The 16,546-nt window shown below is 58.1% G+C and overlaps 1 protein-coding gene across 7 annotated transcripts; it reads right to left on the reverse strand.

The window, feature by feature from the left end:
* Positions 1-7,290: 7,290 nt before the first annotated feature.
* LOC123800016 (uncharacterized) lies at positions 7,291-12,714 on the reverse strand. 7 transcript variants are annotated; one of them, XR_015724678.1, is made up of 4 exons: positions 12,528-12,714; positions 9,426-10,981; positions 8,858-8,910; positions 7,291-8,113 (listed from the first exon to the last, which is right to left on the reverse strand). XR_015724678.1 is itself a non-coding variant. In XM_045809381.2 (2 exons), exon 2 carries the CDS (start codon positions 10,911-10,913, stop codon positions 9,684-9,686), a length of 1,230 nt encoding a protein of 409 aa, XP_045665337.1. In that variant the 5' UTR covers positions 10,914-10,981; positions 12,528-12,714; the 3' UTR covers positions 7,291-9,683. The 7 variants fall into 7 exon arrangements, 1 of the variants encoding a protein (XP_045665337.1); XR_015724677.1 differs by having other exon boundaries at positions 9,369-10,981; XR_006781790.2 differs by having other exon boundaries at positions 7,291-8,910.
* Positions 12,715-16,546: the final 3,832 nt, after the last annotated feature.

Here is a 16,546-nt window from a genome sequence, read left to right on the forward strand (position 1 = left end):
ATAAGCTCACCTCTATTCAGGGGCGCCTCTGGGACCTGGGCTCCATCCCCGACTACCCCCAACCCTACATCCAGGAGAGCTCCTCCGTCTCCTGCTGCTGTGCCTGGTCCCCAAACACCTACCCCATATGGCAGGAGCATCTGAATTCCCCGGTTCTGGGCAAGCACCCACATGCAGTTCCTGCCCCCAACTGCCTCGCCCACAGGCACGAGTCACTGAAGAAATGAGAGAATGCGTGGATCCACCGGGTCCCGGGCCACCAAAGAGGGGATGTGAGCCCATTCCTGGGGCATGAGAGGGCTCTCTGCTCCCAGGCACCCCATCTCCCATTCCCTTGGAGCTAGAGGGGAGGTGGGAGGTCTGAGGATGTTGGAGTCTCTTCACCTAGCCTATAGCTCGGCCCAGCCCGCACCCCTGCTTCAGCCCTGGAAAGCCCAGGTCTGCTCCCACCTGGCTAGGCCTGACCATGGCCCCCACTCCCGCACCTGTCCTCCTCTGAGGGCTTTGATCCTAGGCCCAGACCCCCCCCCCCCCCCGTGAGAGGTGAGCTCAGGTCCTAGCACTAAGGGCTGGGTTGGGGGTTAGGGATGACAGCCTTGGGAGCTCATGCAAAAAAACCAGGAAAGAGACAGGCATTTTCAGAGCGCTGAGTCCTGGGGGGAGGGGCTACCCTGGCCCTACTGCGATCCTGTGGGGAACACGGAACCGGGCGCTCAGACAATGTGGGACCATCCAGCCTCCAGGCCAGAGAGACATGGTGAAGGGTCTGAGCAGCTTTGAACAGTGGGCGATGACCAGGAAGTGGGTGAGACAGGTGTTCCAGGTGTTCCAGAGAAACCATGGACACCCTGGAGGCCAGATGGGGGGTGTGGGAGTGGGCAGGTCAGGGCTGGGCTGTGAGTACTGTGTCCATCATCACTGGGCTCCAATCTGTCCAGCCAGCCCTCCATCCATCCAGTCATCCGCCAGTCATGACCTGTCATCTGTCCCCCATTCCTGTCTTTCTCTAGCAGGTACCATCTCTCTGTCATCTGGCTGAAGTGTTTGAGCCTTGGACAGGAAGTTGCCTCTTTACCCTTAAATACCTCAGTGTGGATTTCCTAAGAAGGGCATGTTCTTACATCACTTCATGCAATGACCAAAATCAGGAATTTAACTTGGATACAATACTCTTATTTAATCTATGTACCTTATTAACATTTTCCCAATTATCTCAATAATGTGGTTCATAGAAAAAAAAAAAACCTGGCCTGGGATGTGGTCCAGGAGGCTGGCCACATCCTCCTCACCCCTTTCTCACCTGAGGCCACTGAGTCTGTCATGACCTTCGCGGTTCTGAAGCGTGCAGGCCAGGTGATCTGTAGACCGGCCTCAGCTCACACACGTGAGGCGTGTGGTCACGATCAGCGGCAGGCTGCATCCCTGGGTGAGATGCTGTGTACCCCTCAGTGTCACGTCAGGAGGCACGTGAGGTCTGCTTGTCCATCCCTGAGGTTAACTCAGATCGCTCGGCTAAGGTGGCCTCGATGCGTTGTGCCCTGTGACCTTACCATGTGCCCTTCGTAAATGAACACACGTTTTGTGGGAAAGAGACTCTGACGCTATATAAACATCTGGGTCCTCACCAACCCCCTCGTTTTAGCATTCCTTGACGAGTCTCGTCTGAATCAATAATACTGTATTTTCCAAGCGGTGATTGTCTAAATTCAGCATTTTTCTACACTTAATTAGTTAACATCCTGTTAGTTTGCCTTCTCTCCTTTCACTGACCTACATCAGTGTGACCCACAGATTCCTGTTTTATTCAGCAAGCTAGAATCTAGTGCTGTCATTATTTCTGTGTTCACATTGTTTCGTATCTGGCCGGTGGCAGTCACCCTCTGGACACGTGTCCATCCGTCTCCGGGCACTGCTAACTTCCGGCACGGAGGCTGCAGGCTTGACTTGTGCTACGGGGTCTGGGCGGTGGGTGTGAGTGTTGCTTCAGGCACTGGTGCACAGAGCGGGGGTGTGGTAGATAACACAGGCATTCCTGCCCGCATTGCCCTGCTCTCTTTATCTGTGTAGTGTGCACACACGTGCATGTTGCAAGTGCGTGTGCACGTATGGACACAGTCCACACTCATCCGTACAGCACGTGCGTACAGTATCTGCAGTGTGCGTGCACACACAGCATGCGCCAATCTCCAGGACTTCGTAGTGACACCTCCAGTCCCAACCCAAAGCCTCGGGATTTATTCTAGTTCCCCCCTCCCCTACGGATAACATCCCCCTCCAGCAGGGAGAAACCTGGTTCCTGTTGCTCGCAATATACTGTTTTGCTTAGTCTGGGAACACACCGCAGTCCTTTTCAGGACCGGTGAGCCATACTGTGACCCGCCCAGGCCTACAACCTCGAGTCTGGTGCTTACCTGGACTTCTGTCCTCGGTCTGAGGGTACAGAGTGAAGACGCTGTGTTCTTCACGTCAGCGTGGTCGTGGTGCCCATTTATACAGTGGAGTCACTTATTACTGCTTGCACTGTTTTTTGGGTCCTTCCCCCATTTTTGTTGATTTCATCCTATTACTTTTTAGTATGTAAAACATTAACAGGATTCTGATAAGTCACCTGGCTCCCTCCCGCCCGAGGGAAATCAGTCTCCTTAGTTTCTCGTTCCGTCTGTCTGTGCGTCTTTTTGGGCAGATAAGCACATACATCTGCATTTTATTTCTCCTGTTTGACATTTTTTTCACTGCAAGTATTTTTTTCCCCACACAAACGGCAATCAATTCTCCGATTCTCCCACACGACCTGGGTGTCCTACAATTCAATCCTGTGCTGACATTCACTTCCTGGAACTAGCGCAGACCCCCAAGGGAAGGGCCTGGCCTCAGGAGCCTGCCTCCCGATTCCAAGACCGGTCACAGTATCAGGTCTGCAGGCTACTCACATTTCTGTCCAACTCGACGACAAAGTTGGGGGATCACGTCTTCAGACTTGGTAACTCGATAGCGTGACTTACAGAACTCAGGAAAGCACTTCCTAGACTACTAGTTTATTATTAAGTATGCAACTCAGGGGCAGTCAGATGGAAGAGAGGCACGAGGCCAGGTGCGGGCACAGGAGCAAGGAGCCTCCCTGCACCTGACTGTTCAATCCGGGAGCCCTCTGAATCCCCTTGCTCAGGAGTTCCTAGAACCTGCGCGCGGCCCCCTCCCTCCCACAGGTCAGGGGTGGGGCTAAAAGCCGGCCAAGCCGCCGCCACCCCACCCTGACCTATCTCATTAGCATAAACTCAGGTGTGGCGCTGAGTAACAAAAGACACTCTGTCACTCAGGAAATCCCAAGCGTTTTAGGAGCCCTGCCCCAGGAGCCAGGGCAAAGGCCGAATACATTTTTCATCGCAGCACATTCACTTAAGACACACGGAAAAGCACCGCGCGTGGTGTGAATGCACTCTCCTTGCTTCTGTCATCGACGCACAGCCTTCCGCTGGCGGACGCGCCTCTCCCGCCACCCGGGGCTGGTTAGGTGGTTTACGATATTTTGCAATACAATGCTGCAATGAATAATTTATGCATATGTGCTTTGTATTGTTGGAGATTTATCTTCAGGGCAAATTCCCAGGAGCGGTCTTGCGGAGTAAAAATTTTTTAATTTATAAAATTTTATAATTTACCACTTTAAATTTAAACCAGTGTCGGGGAGCAAGAATTCCTGTCCTCTCAAAGGTCCTTCTAGCTTGAGTAAGAATCAAATTGACATGAGCAGGGGATTAGCAGGGGGAAATCAAATTCAATGGCATACGTATGGGGAATCCACGCAGGCATGGAAATTCCAAAGTCAGGCAAATGAGGTCCATTTGTCATCCTGCAGAAGGGGGTCTGGGACTTAAGAGGAAAGGGATGCACTTCACAGGGTGATGAGAAGAGCAGATGTTTGCCCTGCCATACAGATGGGTCACTCAGATGAAACTGATCTGTTAATCACCCTTATTCTGGGAAAGACCCCCAATTTAGGTTCTTTTGTGTAGGTCAGAGGGGCACAAAAGTTCCTCTGGAGCCTGCAGGGTCTCAAGTGCCTTCAGCTCACAATAACCCGCAAGCCAGCCTGGCCCGTTCTGGCGAGGTCTGTCCTGAACCTCCCCACCAGCTTTCCCAAGCTTTAGAGCTCCGTGTAAAAGCTTACTTTCGGGGCGCCTGGGTGTCTCAGTCCTTGGGCGTCTGCCTTTGGCCCAGGGCGTGATCCCAGAGTCCTAAACGCTATAATTAATATTCTATTAACTTATACATTTGAAATATTCAGCCTCTAATTTTTAAAAGACATTTCACAAACATGATGAACTTGAGTAATTAGATGCCCTACGTGTTTCCAGCTATAACCATAAACTGATGCACCAGATTCTAAGGATTCTGAACATCTTGCAGACCTGAGCCTACCTAACAAAACCTCTGTGAGCGTCTGTATGCTACTCAGCCTGGAACAGCGACGTCAGGGCCGGTCAGGTCTGTAACTGAAATTCTCTCACACACCCCAACACTGAAACCCAAGGTTGCTGAGATAAAATTGAAGCCTTCAAACTACAACAAGTTGCTTATGCTCCATCAGCAGGAGACAGCAGGACTTCACAGTGTTCCCAGGGCTTCGGGACAGACCTAACCCGGGCTGCAGGAGCCAGCTCCCCGCAGGGCCCCGTGCCAGGCCCGTGCCAGGCCCGTGCCAGGCCCCTGCCGTGGACCGGCTCTTTTCTCAGGGTCCCACACATCCTCTGGGTGTCCTTTAAATTTTGTTCTCACCCAAATTTTACAGAAACCTCTTGTAAAAACTCTTTCACAAGCCAGACGCCCTGGAGTGGAGCCCCAAGTTGTTGGTAGTGTCAGATAAAGTGTCCAAAAGTTAAAACAATTCTTACACAAACATGGACTGTGTCCCAAGTTCACGGGCTCCCTGATCCGGGACCCCACAGGACCGTGAGATTCGGGGACAATGTGAGAAACTCTGCTCAGGGGGAGAAGAAATCCTGGACCCTCCGTTCGAGGTCAAACCAGGAAGAGCCACGCACAGGGCACCGTGTCTTTGGGGCCAGCTGTCCGTTTACTGGACACCCCGCATTCATCATGGGGGTCCTTGGCGAGCTAACCCTGAGTTCAGGGGCCGGGCAGAGCACAGCCAGCCCCGCTTGCTTCGGCTGTCCATCTCAGTGTGATCGACCAGGAGGGACGGATAAGTAGCACCTGAGATTTGTTTGGTGGGGTGTGGTTTCCACTGTGGAACCACCAGGCAAACGCAGGGCACGGCTCCCTTTTGAGGAGAGTGTGCACACACGCACACGCGTGCACACGCCCACAGACGCCCATCAGCGCCGCGAGGCCCACCGCCTGCCTCTGTGGCTCTCCCCCACTTCCTAACACCTCCTCCCATCTCTTCAGGGCAGATCACAAGTGTAGCCCTTATTCTGTCCTCAAGGTCATTTCAAGGCTCCGTGCCTTTCCCCCTCAGGCAACCCCTGAGGGCCAGGCCTGGAAATTCAGGGGCAGGATCCAGCAGGTGGGAGGCCTCTGCTCAGTTGGTCATCGACCTCACCAGTGCTACTGTCCCAGAAACAGAGACACACCAGCGTGTCCACTCATAGTCCCAGGAGCACGGAGCCCCTCCCCCAGCCAGGCACCTGCCAGCTGCTGCAGAGCAGAGAGGTGAGCCTGTGCAGGGGGCAGTCAGGAGAGACCCAGCTCACGGGGGTGACTGCACACGGCAGGCGGAGCAGCACCCTGGCACCTCTTAGAACTGCAGGCTCCTGGGTGGCCTTGCCGTGGGACCCACGGTGGGACCCCGAGGGGCTGCAGCTTGACGAAGACAGGGGAACAGGGGAGCCAGAACACAGGCTCTTCCTCCCTAGGAGTCCCGTGATGTGCTGACCCTTCCAGGGTCCCCTTTGCATGCATGTGCCACACGTGCACACTCACGCACACGGGCAAGCACGCGTGCACATGGACTCCACTCTCCCCCCTCCCCAGATGTCCCCACACACAGATCCACACACGTGTTCTTACCATCCAAGAGGATGCGGCAGTGAGCCGGGGGCAAGCAGAAGGCGGCCCCTATCCTGGGGTGTTGAATAGGGCTCCTTGAACTGGTCAGAGTTTGACCTGATGCATTTTTTTTAAAGATTTTGTTTATTTATTTGAGAGAGAGAGAGAGAGAGAGGGAGCATGAGTGGGGTGAGGGGCAGAGGGAGAAGCAGACTCCCCACTAAGCAGGGAACCTGACTAGGGGCTAGGTTCCTTTTTTTTTTTTTTTTTAATTTTATTTATTTATTTGACAGAGAGAGACAGCCAGCGAGAGAGGGAACACAAGCAGGGGGAGTGGGAGAGGAAGAAGCAGGCTCCCAGCAGAGGAGCCTGACATGGGGATCACACCCTGAGCCGAAGGCAGACACTTAAACGACGGAGCCACCCAGGCGCCCCAGACCTGAGGCATGTTTTGAATAGACTCCTCCCAGAACTGGTCTCCAGAACGCAGAAGGCAGAGGCCAGCCAGGTAGGGGGTCAGGGGGGCAGGGCACTAGGGAAACTGGGGGTCCCAGAAGGACTTGAAGGATCTCATAGGGCCCTGGGGCCTGTCCACTGAGAGCCCCAGTCACCCCTGCAGTTACCAGGCCCAAACTGCAATGGGGGACCAGCTCGTCTTGGAGGGCTTCGTGTCCTGTCTCATGGAAAGCCCCTGAGCTGCCGCAGAGGCCCCACGGGGAGGACACCAGTGGGTGGTGCACCAGGACTGAGTGCTGACCCTGGACAGCAGCCAGGGTACCTAGTGACCAGCAGCCCGGCGAGATCAGGCCCCCTGACCACTGACCGCTGGCGTGCAGTCAGGGGTCAGGGGTGCAGGGTGCAGGGTGGTTTGGGGCGACCCTGTGTCTGGGCTGCTGGGAGGTAGGCTGGGGTCCCGGCACTCCTGAGCCACAGGCCTGGTCGTGCAGCCCTAGGGCTCGGTGCTGGCTGGGGGTCTGGGGGCGGAGAGCAGCCAGCTCCAGACCCTGCTCCACTGAAGGCTCTGGGGGCACCACTCCTCTGGGCCTAGCAACCCCCCAGCCTGACACCGTGTAGGGTTAGGCCCCAGCAGGGGGATTGGCGCAAGAGCTGGGGAGCTGACTGGAAGCCGCCTGGGAAGCCAGGGGACGATGGCAGGCTCGAGGCCGAGGGCCCCACAGGCTCAGCCATCCTGGCCTTCCAGAGCGAGTCGGCACAATCTCAGAGACACTTGGATGTCCCACAGCCAGAGTAGGAGATCAACGGTCCTATCAGATGGTTCAGTCAGATGTTTTCTCTTTATTGTTTGCACAACTGTGTTATTTCATGACCTTAAAAACCACGGCCTTTTGCAGTAACAGGACTTTGTCATCTCTTTTTCATCCGTCTGCTGTCTCTGGGCCACACGGCACAGCGCTGTAGGGTGGGAATACCACTGTCACCGTGCGGTTTGCCTGAGGAGTGGGGGGGCTCTGCCCACAGCTAGGCCTCGGCCCGCAGGACCCCAGGCACTGTCCCCAGACGGAGCAGCCGCTGGTATAGCCTGGAGTAGGCCCTCAGCGTCCGTCGAGGGCTGTGGGCGCCCTCTGGGAGCTTAGCCCTGGCCCAGAGTGCGTATGGGTGGGCCTGTTGGGTCCTCACCCCATGCCACAACTGTGGGGGCTAGAGGGTCCCCACTGCTCCTTGCAGGCTCCTTCTTGGCCTGGGGCCCAGACCACACCCCCTGCTTTGGACATCTCAGAGACCAGGTGCTGCAGCCCCTTGGGGTGGATGCTGGTGCCAAGCACTCCCCACAAGAAAGTGCGGCACCCAAAGCACCCCTGCGAGCCCTGGGGTTCAGAGGACCATCCCCTGCTCGGCAGCTCCTCCTGTGACCGGGGTCCTACCTTGTGCCTTTGCTCACACTGTCCCCTTGCCCAGAACCCCTCCCTTTTCTGCCCCTCACACACCTGCCTCTGTCAGTCTCCTCTCAAGGGCGACCCTCCCGGCGCAGTCCTGGCCCCAGGAGGGAGGTGAGCAGTCGAGCCTCTGTGTCCCACTAACACGTGGGAAGTGCGTCCTGGCTGCTGGGTGGGGAGCTCTGCTCCAGCAACAGGATCCGCTGTGCCTTCACAAGGGAAGTTGAAAGAGAGAAGTGTGTTGCTTGTGGGGCCTGGAGGAAGTGCACGCATATGCCTGCAGAGGCCACCTCAGGGCAGGGTGGTCGAGGCGGGGTGCAGACAGAGGCGGGATCAGAGGCTCCCACCGCTACCAGGGTCTCTGGGTGCAGTGCTCTGGGGCTCCTGAGCTAGGACCGGACTGGTCAGTTCAAACCACAAGAGCGGGGTTTTGGTAAGATCCATGGTGTGGGGTGGGGGGTCTTATCTCAGGGGCACATGAGGAGAAGGTCCTGGGAGGCCGGCACGCAGCTGACCACGAGGGCTGCTCGGGGGTCAGATCAGGGACTTACTGCTCTGTGGCTGTGGTCTGGGGCCCGAGCTTGCGAGTCAGCAAACCAGAGTAGCTGAACCAAATACTCACCAGTGTGGCCCCTGGCCACGGGGCCGAGGGCACCCCAGGGGTGCTGGGACATGTGCCCAGCACTAACTTCAAATCTGTCAGGAGGTCACCTGCCAACTGCTCATTTACAGACCCGGGGGCCACCCCTCATTTCCAGAGTCCTGCTCTAGAGCTTCGCCGGGGCCGAGGGGGTCTCTGTGGAGCCTGACCGACTCTCACGTGGGCATGGGCGTGGGGTGCGAGAGTCTCACCCCCCACCCCCGTCCCAGGGCAGGGCACAGAGCGGAGGGGGGCCGTGCAGCTCGGCCTCGTGGGGTCCCCTGTTCTGCCCCCACAGCCAGAACGAGCTTACATGTTTCATGTTCTTGTCTGCAGATAGCTCTCTGTTCTCACGGGGAAGAGCGCCTGCAGAAACACCAGGGTGGGGAGTGAGGTCTGAGCTCAGGAAGCCAGCCTTCAGGGTGAGCGGACAAGGGTGGAGAACAGAGCACCACCAGCCCCCACCCCCACCCCCGCACTCCCTCCTCTGGGGAAGGGAGGCTAAGGCAGGGAGGGAGCAGAGACCCAGGTCTGAAGGGGTGTCCACGCTGGGGACACACGCACGCCTTCTTTTTCCCAGCCATGGACGGCTGTGGCTGGTTCCCCACAGGCTCTCGGAGTGGACAGCGTGAGCCAGCATGTGTGTCTGTCTGTTGGCACCCTGATGGCAGAGGGCGAATGGCACAAGGCTTTCTCGCTCGGCCTGGTGCCCCCGCACACCCCCACGCTCCGTGTCCCAGGATGAGGGCAGGTGTCTGGAAGAGCAGCTCAGGGAGGAGGCCACAGGGAGCCAGCATGGTCCGCCCTCACCCCCGGACACTAACCGGCCATCAAGACAGTGGCAGTGACCTCCTGAAGAGCAGGCCAGGCCCTAAGGGTACCTGGGGTCACAGGAGAACGTGATGCTTTCCCCAGCCTCCTCTCAGGAAGTCTCCATCAAAAAGCCGCTCCCCAAACGGTCAGGCCAATGGGCTGACATGGTCACCTCTGTGTTCAGAGCAGGCTGTGGGGTCCTCGGGCCGCTGGGAGGACTGAGGGTGAAGGTCCTGACCAGACATGAGGGTCCTGTGTGCACCACCCAGGCCTCGGGACAGCCCTGTCTGCAGGGCCAGCCACCGCCCCGGGGGCCCCTCCTGCCATCACACGGGATTGACCCCCAGACCCTCGTGTCTCTTCAGCTGCAGAGAGACGAACTGGCAGAAGCACAGACCCAGCTCCAGGTGGCCCGGGGCCCCCTGGGCGTCCTCGCCGGCGGGGAAGTGTGCGTGGGCCACGCAGCAGGCGTAGCTGGAGGAGAAGCGCAGGAGGGCCTCCCGGAACAGGGCCTCGCCCTCCGCGGCCTCCAGGAAGACGCGTCTGCAGTCCTCCAGCAGCACATACACGAAGTACAGCTTGTTCATGGTGTCGCAGCCCATCAGCAGGGAGTGGGGCGCCAGCAGCATGTTGGCCTCCCCCACTCTGAGCACCAGCTCCCGCATCTTCTTCCGAGAAAACCTCCTGAACCAGCACAGGCTGTTCACCCCCAAGATGACGAAGAGGGGGCTGAAGAAGACGGTGGCGGAGATGAGGAGGAAGCGCTGAGCCGGCGGGTTCTCCTGCAGCCCCAGAACCAGGGGGAGGGTCAGCAACCCCAAGGAGAGGAAAAGCAGGAAGATGCCCAGCGGGACCCTGCAGCCCAGGTACCGGAGGCAGGACCTGGGGGACGGCACCGCATTGAGGATGCCCACGGCGTGCTTGAACACCTCCGCGTCCTCCAACACCTCCTTCAAGGGGTCCGGGACGGCGAGGGTGCTGAAGGACCCCACCTTCCACGAGGGCAGGCCGTCCCTGTTGATGCAGTTCAGGGTCAGGAGGGTCTTCCCGCTGTAGAGGGAGGCGGCCGGGCGCCGGGCCGGCAGGGCGCGCGCCAAGCAGCAGTTGGGCTGGCACAGGAGCTGCCCCACTTTGCGGTAGAAGCGGCTGTCCGCGGCCTCCAGGTAGGTCAGGTGGCTGAGGTGCAGCGGGACCTGGCAGGGCCGCAGCAGCACCGGGATGACCGGTTTCCTCTCCAGGCAGTAGCCGAAGAGGGACAGGTCGGCCTCCAGGAGGCACCACCTGCTCTGCACGAAGTCCTGGCTCAGCACCAGCAGCACCTTCTGGCTGTGCTGGATGCACTCGGCCATGTTCTCCAGGACGTTCCTGCCCGGGGTGAAGTCGCGCTCGTGCAGGCAGACTCTCAGCCCTGGGAGGTCCGCTTCCAGGCGGCTGATGAGCCCGTGCGTCCACGTGGCGTCCATGCTACTGTAGCTCACGAACACGTGGAACTTCTCGCTGGGCCTCAGCGGGGACACGGCCAGAGCCACGCCTTCCTCCCAGGGGCCGGGGTCCATGCGCACCGCCTGAGAATCCACCCCTGGGGAACTGCCTCTGGTCTCCAGAGAAGAAAACCGCCCTCAGGCTGCAAGAGATGAAGACAGACGGACTAGGCGGATGGACAACAGCAGACTACCTATAGACATGGGACTGAGGCCACAGCCAGCAGCCACCAGCTCCGAAAGCCACCCACAGCCGCGGGAACCACTGGCCCAAACCTGCCAGGAGGTGGTCAGCTTTCCCACTCACCGTTCCCCCTTCCAACTCAGGACCCACCAGACAAAGCCAGCATGCTCCCCTTACCAACCTCAAGGACACCTGTCTTCCAGCTCCCTGACCCCAGCCTCCATCGGGGCACCTGAGCCCCCTTCCCACTACCACGTCTCCCACTCCCCTGCCTGCCCCTGGGTCTCTGCCACACACAAGTGTCATGGGGCCCCCAATTTGGTGCGCTCTGAGGAATCAGCCTTGCTGTTCTCATCTGGAGGGGGGCTTCCTTGATGTCCACAAGACATCGGCTTTGAAAGCCTTGGGGCACACAGTGGCCACACCTTCCTGTCCGTTCTCTTCAGCTGTGGCTCGTGTGGTTACTGGTCAGGAGGGGTTGCTATAGACTGGATGTTTGTGTCCCCAAAATTCACGTGTTGAAGCCCTAGCCCCCAGGTAATGGTATTGGGAGGTGACTAGGGCATGAGGGTGGAGCCCCATGGATGGGGTTAGTGCCCTCACCCCTCCATCGAGGGTGCATCGAGCAGGCACTGTCTACAAGCCAGGAGTTGGCTGCACCAGAAGCTGACCACACTGGCGCCCTGATCCCAGAAGGCCAGTCCCCAGACTGTGAGAAATGACTGTTGTTTCAGCCCCCAGACTATGGTGCTGTCTTCCAGAGCCCGAGCAGAGGAAGACAGGCCCTCCTCTATAATGCTTGCTCCAGGAAGGGCAGTCATGCTGCAGAAAGCACTAGAACTGTCTCTATGCTGCTCGAGACCCCCACATCAAGATCCTGCTTCTAGAGTGCTGAGCTGGAACTCCGGCCACCAGAGGTCTGTCTGCTGCTTTCCAAGGAGGCTTACCAGGCACCGTCTCCCCAGGACTCACGGCTGAGATTTTCTTGTGTGCCCACAGCTAGCTGAGGTGACCCTATCCAGATGCTCTGCCCACTGGAGCCCTGCACACCCCACGTGGCAGCTGGTTGGACGGCCAGCCTCACAGGCACAACGTGGGCTGTGATGCCACTGTGCCAGGCAGTCCCTGGCCGAGACCCCTCCCCTCTTGGGTGAGCAGGAGCCAGGGAGTCAAGAGGAGGACCAGAGAGCAGCTCTGGGAAATGAAGGAGGAAGGAGCCCCTCTGCCCACTCCCTGCTTCCACAGGGACCCTTCTCCCCACCTGCTCTGCCTGGTGACTGAGAGGAAGGCACCCACACAGTGGTGATGAGGGGTCTCATCCCACAGCCCAGCCAGCACAGCACTGGACTGGAGCCTTTGCACCAGGCCACGGTGTCTGCCCTTCCTGCCCAGCAAGACCACCCCCTTCCAGGTGGCAGGTGAGCGAGGCCCCAGGGGACACCCCTGGAAGCCTGGTCTCACAGGACTCCCCCTCCAGGGAGGGCTGGCCACCCCCCTTCTCTCACCGGCACCCTGGAAGTGGGTAAGGACGTGCCCGGTCCAGGAGGCGCCTGCCCCTGCTCCACCACCGTGAACGCTGTGACTCAGACTGTCCTGGACCCTGAGGGCCTGAGGAGTGCGGGCTCTCGGCCAGCCAGCCCTGCTCCCTCCTCACTGCTGCTCCTCCTGGCATGGGTCTCAGAGGCCTGGGAGGCAGCTAGGGACCCTCCCCCAGCGCTGTCCAGAAAGAAGGAAGTGTGCACCCCACACTTTCCAGAGGCTTCTCTGCTAAAGCAAAAGTAGTGGGAACCGAAAAAGGAAGCAAATTGAGGAAGGGCCCTCCTGCAGAATGCGGATGGTGGACCCGGAGAAGAGGCATAGCTCTGCCCCTTCTGAGAAAAGATTCTGGCTGGACCTCCCGGGTCTGGAGGTCTGGGGCTCTTGAAATCTGTCTGATGGGGATGTGGGCTGCTTACAAGGCAACTTTGCCAGAGCTGCTGGGCTTGCAAGCTGCTGGGCCAGGCCCTCCAGCTGGAAGAAGTGACAGGGAGGACCGCGTGACTTGGTGGCTCCTGGCTGGGTTCACTGGAGCGGCTCTGCCCAGGGGCAGGGTGCATCCTCTGTCTCATGGTCTGTCTCCCCCTCTGATTTCTCCCCCTTCAGTTTTCTGTCCCTTCCCCTGTGGTCCTCTGTGCTATTCCTTATGTTCCACATATGAGTGAGGCCATATGATAATTGTCTCTCTCTGCTTGACTTATTTCACTTAGCATAATCCCCTCCAGTTCCATCCATGTCGATGCAAATGGTGGGTATTCATCCTTTCTGATGGCTGAGTAATATTCCTTTGTACATACGAACCACATCTTCTTCATCCAACATCTGCTGGAGGACATCTCAGTTCCTTCCACAGTTTGGCTATTGTGGACTTTGCTGCTATGAACATTGGAATACAGGTGCCCCTTCTTTTCACTACATCTGTGTCTATGGGGTAAATACACACTTGTGCAATTGCTGGGTCGTAGGGTAGTTCTATTTTTAACTTTTTGAGGAACCTCCACACTGTTTTCCAGAGTGGCTGTACCAACTTGCGTTCCCACCAACAGTGTAAGAGGGATCTCCTTTCTCCACATCCTCGCCAACATCTGTTGTTTCCTGTCTTGTTAATTTTTGCCATTCTAACTGGTGTGAGGTGGTATCTCATTGAGGTTTTGATTTGTATTTCCCTGATGGCCAGTGATGCAGAGCATTTTTTCATGTCTGTTGGCCGTTTGTATGTCTTCTTGGGAGAAGTGTCTGTTCATGTCTTCCACCCATTTCTTGACCTGATGATTCATTTTTTGGGTGTTGAGTTTGAAAAGTTCTTTATAGATCTTGGATACCAGCCCTTCATCCGTAATGTCATTTGCACATGTCCTCTCCCGTTCCGTGGGCTGCCTCTTAGTTTTGTTGGCTGTTTCCTTTGCTGTGCAGAAGCTTTGGATCTTGATGAAGTCCCAATAGTTCATTTTTGCTTTTGTTTGCCTTTGGGGATGTGTCTTGAAAGAAGTTGCTGTGGCCGATGTCAAAGAGGTTACTGCCTGTGTTCTCCTCTAGGATTTTGATGAATTCCTATCTCACATTGAGGTCTTTCATCCATTTGGAGTTTATCTCTGTGTGTGGCGTGAGAGAGTGGTTGAGTTTCATGGTTCTGCATGTGTCTGTCCAATTTTCCGAGCACCATTTATTAAAGAGACTGACGTTTTTCTCTTTGCTCCTGTGACCTGCGCCCAAGAGTGGGGTGGCGGGGGACATAACTCCCAGACCCTCGGGGATGGGCACGGTCAAAGGCCGAGGGCAGTCCTCCTGCAAGGGCTGTGTGGGAGCCCCCTGACAGCTGGGGGCAGCCTGGGCAGTAGATCTCCTGGCCAGAGAACCCTCCCTGGCTGCACACCCACCTGCACTCCTGGGTCCTGTAGCACTTGGGGACACACCTTCCTCCCCCCACTTTCTGTAGTCACACTTATGCAGGTCTGGGAGGGTGCGGTGGTCCCAGACCCAGACTTCATTTCCCTACAGGAGCCAACAGGAAGACAGAGGACTTTTACATCCCCTTCTCACCAACACACACACACACACACACACACACACACACTCACACACACTCACACCCCAGCGGGGGAGGGGTGTGTGGGGGAGGAGTGCGGGGAGGGCACGCTGAGCCCAGGCCCAGCTCAGACTCAGGGGCTCCAAACCCAAGCCTGGGGAGTGAGGGGAGCGTGGGAGTGGGAGGTGGGGATTCAAATGCAGACCCTCCCGTGTCACACGCCCCACCTTCCCTGTTAACTCTGCTTCCCTAGCAGACGACTCTGAGCTGTTCACCAAAGGCTGTTTACTCCTTAGCAGCTAAGTGCCGTCCACACCGGGGTCCCAAGGATCCTTGGGGTCTCAGAGCAGCGTGACCCTCCCTGGCCTCCCAGGCCCCAGAGTTCCAGTGTGTGCTGGGCGGGTCTGAGAGGTCAGCTGCTACCTCTGACCCAGTTCTGTAGGACCCTGCTCCTCTCCCGGTGGCCATGGGGGTGGGGGAGGGAGGGGGGAGGGGATCCCGGTCCTACTCCCCTTCCTCGGGCCTGGGCCCGCCCCCTCCACCCCAATTCCAGGCAAGTCACTGGGTATCCAGTACCAAGAAGAGGGGTCTGGGGCGCCTGGATGTCTCAGTCGTTGAGCGTCTGCCTTCGGCTCAGGTCATGATCCTGGAATCCTGGGGCATCGGGCTCCCTGCTCAGCGGGAAGCCTGCTTCTCCCTCTCCCACTCCCCCTGCTTGTGTTCCCTCTCTCCCTGTCTCTCTTTGTCAAATAAATAAAACTTAAAAAAAAGAAGAAGAAGAAGAAGAGGGGCCTGGACAGGCGAGGGGTTGCTGAGGAAGAGCCAGGACATGGGAGGCAGGGTCCGTGCAGCATAGCCACCGGCCACGGTGGGGCCCACGGTGGGGGCTGCGGTGGGGGCCGCGGTGGGGTCGAGAGGCCTGCACAGCCTGTTCAGGAAAGGTGTCCTTCTGCTCCCCTTCTGGGGCTCCCCTCCTCCCTCTGTCACCGGTGTAGGGTCAAGTCTGCTCACTGAGTGCAGACCCTCAGGGGCGGGCTGGACAAGGGCAGCCCCCATGCCCCCCTCCCCATCCGTAGTCAGAGACCCTCTGGGCAGTGGTCAGTTGTCCTTGGGGCCTTGTCAGTGACACAGGCAACAATGCACTCATAACCTGTCACCAACAGTGACCCCCTTGCCTGCACCCCACTCAGTTCAGGGTCTTCCCCCCCCCCCCCCCGACCTCAGGGACTCCACACAGGCCGCTGCTTTCCTGTCCCACCTGGGCTCCTGCCTCCTGACTCGGTGCCCTGCCCTGGCACTCCGGAAGCTTCCCAGTGGCAGTGAGGCTCTCTGGGTCTGTCTCACTTGTCCAAGTGCATGCTGCCCAACCCCCAACAGAGAGCAACCTCCCCCCTTCTCCCTCTCTGCATCCTGTTTCTGTCCCCACACCGTTTGACAGTTGATTATCAAAGCCCCTGGAAACGGAGGAAGGAATGAGAGGAGTTAGGGAGAGAAGGGGAGGGTGAGGAGGAAGAGGAGGGAGGGGAGAGGGAGGAGGAGGGAGGAAAAGAAGGGGTTGGGAGACAGAGAAGGGAGGGAAGAGAGGGCTGTGGGCAACTGCCTCTTGGGGCAGCCATGGGCAAGTTCATCCCTCCCACAGGCAGGGACTGGCCCAGGCCCTGGTCATCCTGGGCCGGTGCTGGTGTCTGGAAAGGAGAGCAGAGGGAGGGAGGGAGGAGAGAACCCTGTGCTGGAGGAAGGTGGCAAGAAGGCCGGTAAGCTGCTGAGAAGGTGGTCATTAAGCAGCTGGCCAGAGTCCAGGTGGCAACGGCACCCCAGCTCCCCAGGCCCACAAGGGAGCAGATAGGGCCTGTTGCTTAGCACTGACCCCCACGCCTGCCCTTCCAGCCAGACCTGGCTCGGAGTATCCCCAGTCCTGAGTGCATCCAAGGGCCATCAGCCCTGGTGCACCCCTGAGCCCCG

This window comes from Ursus americanus, chromosome 6, assembly GCF_024610735.1.
Source record: "Ursus americanus isolate L20-20 chromosome 6, mUrsAme1.1.p, whole genome shotgun sequence".
NCBI lineage: Eukaryota > Metazoa > Chordata > Mammalia > Carnivora > Ursidae > Ursus > Ursus americanus.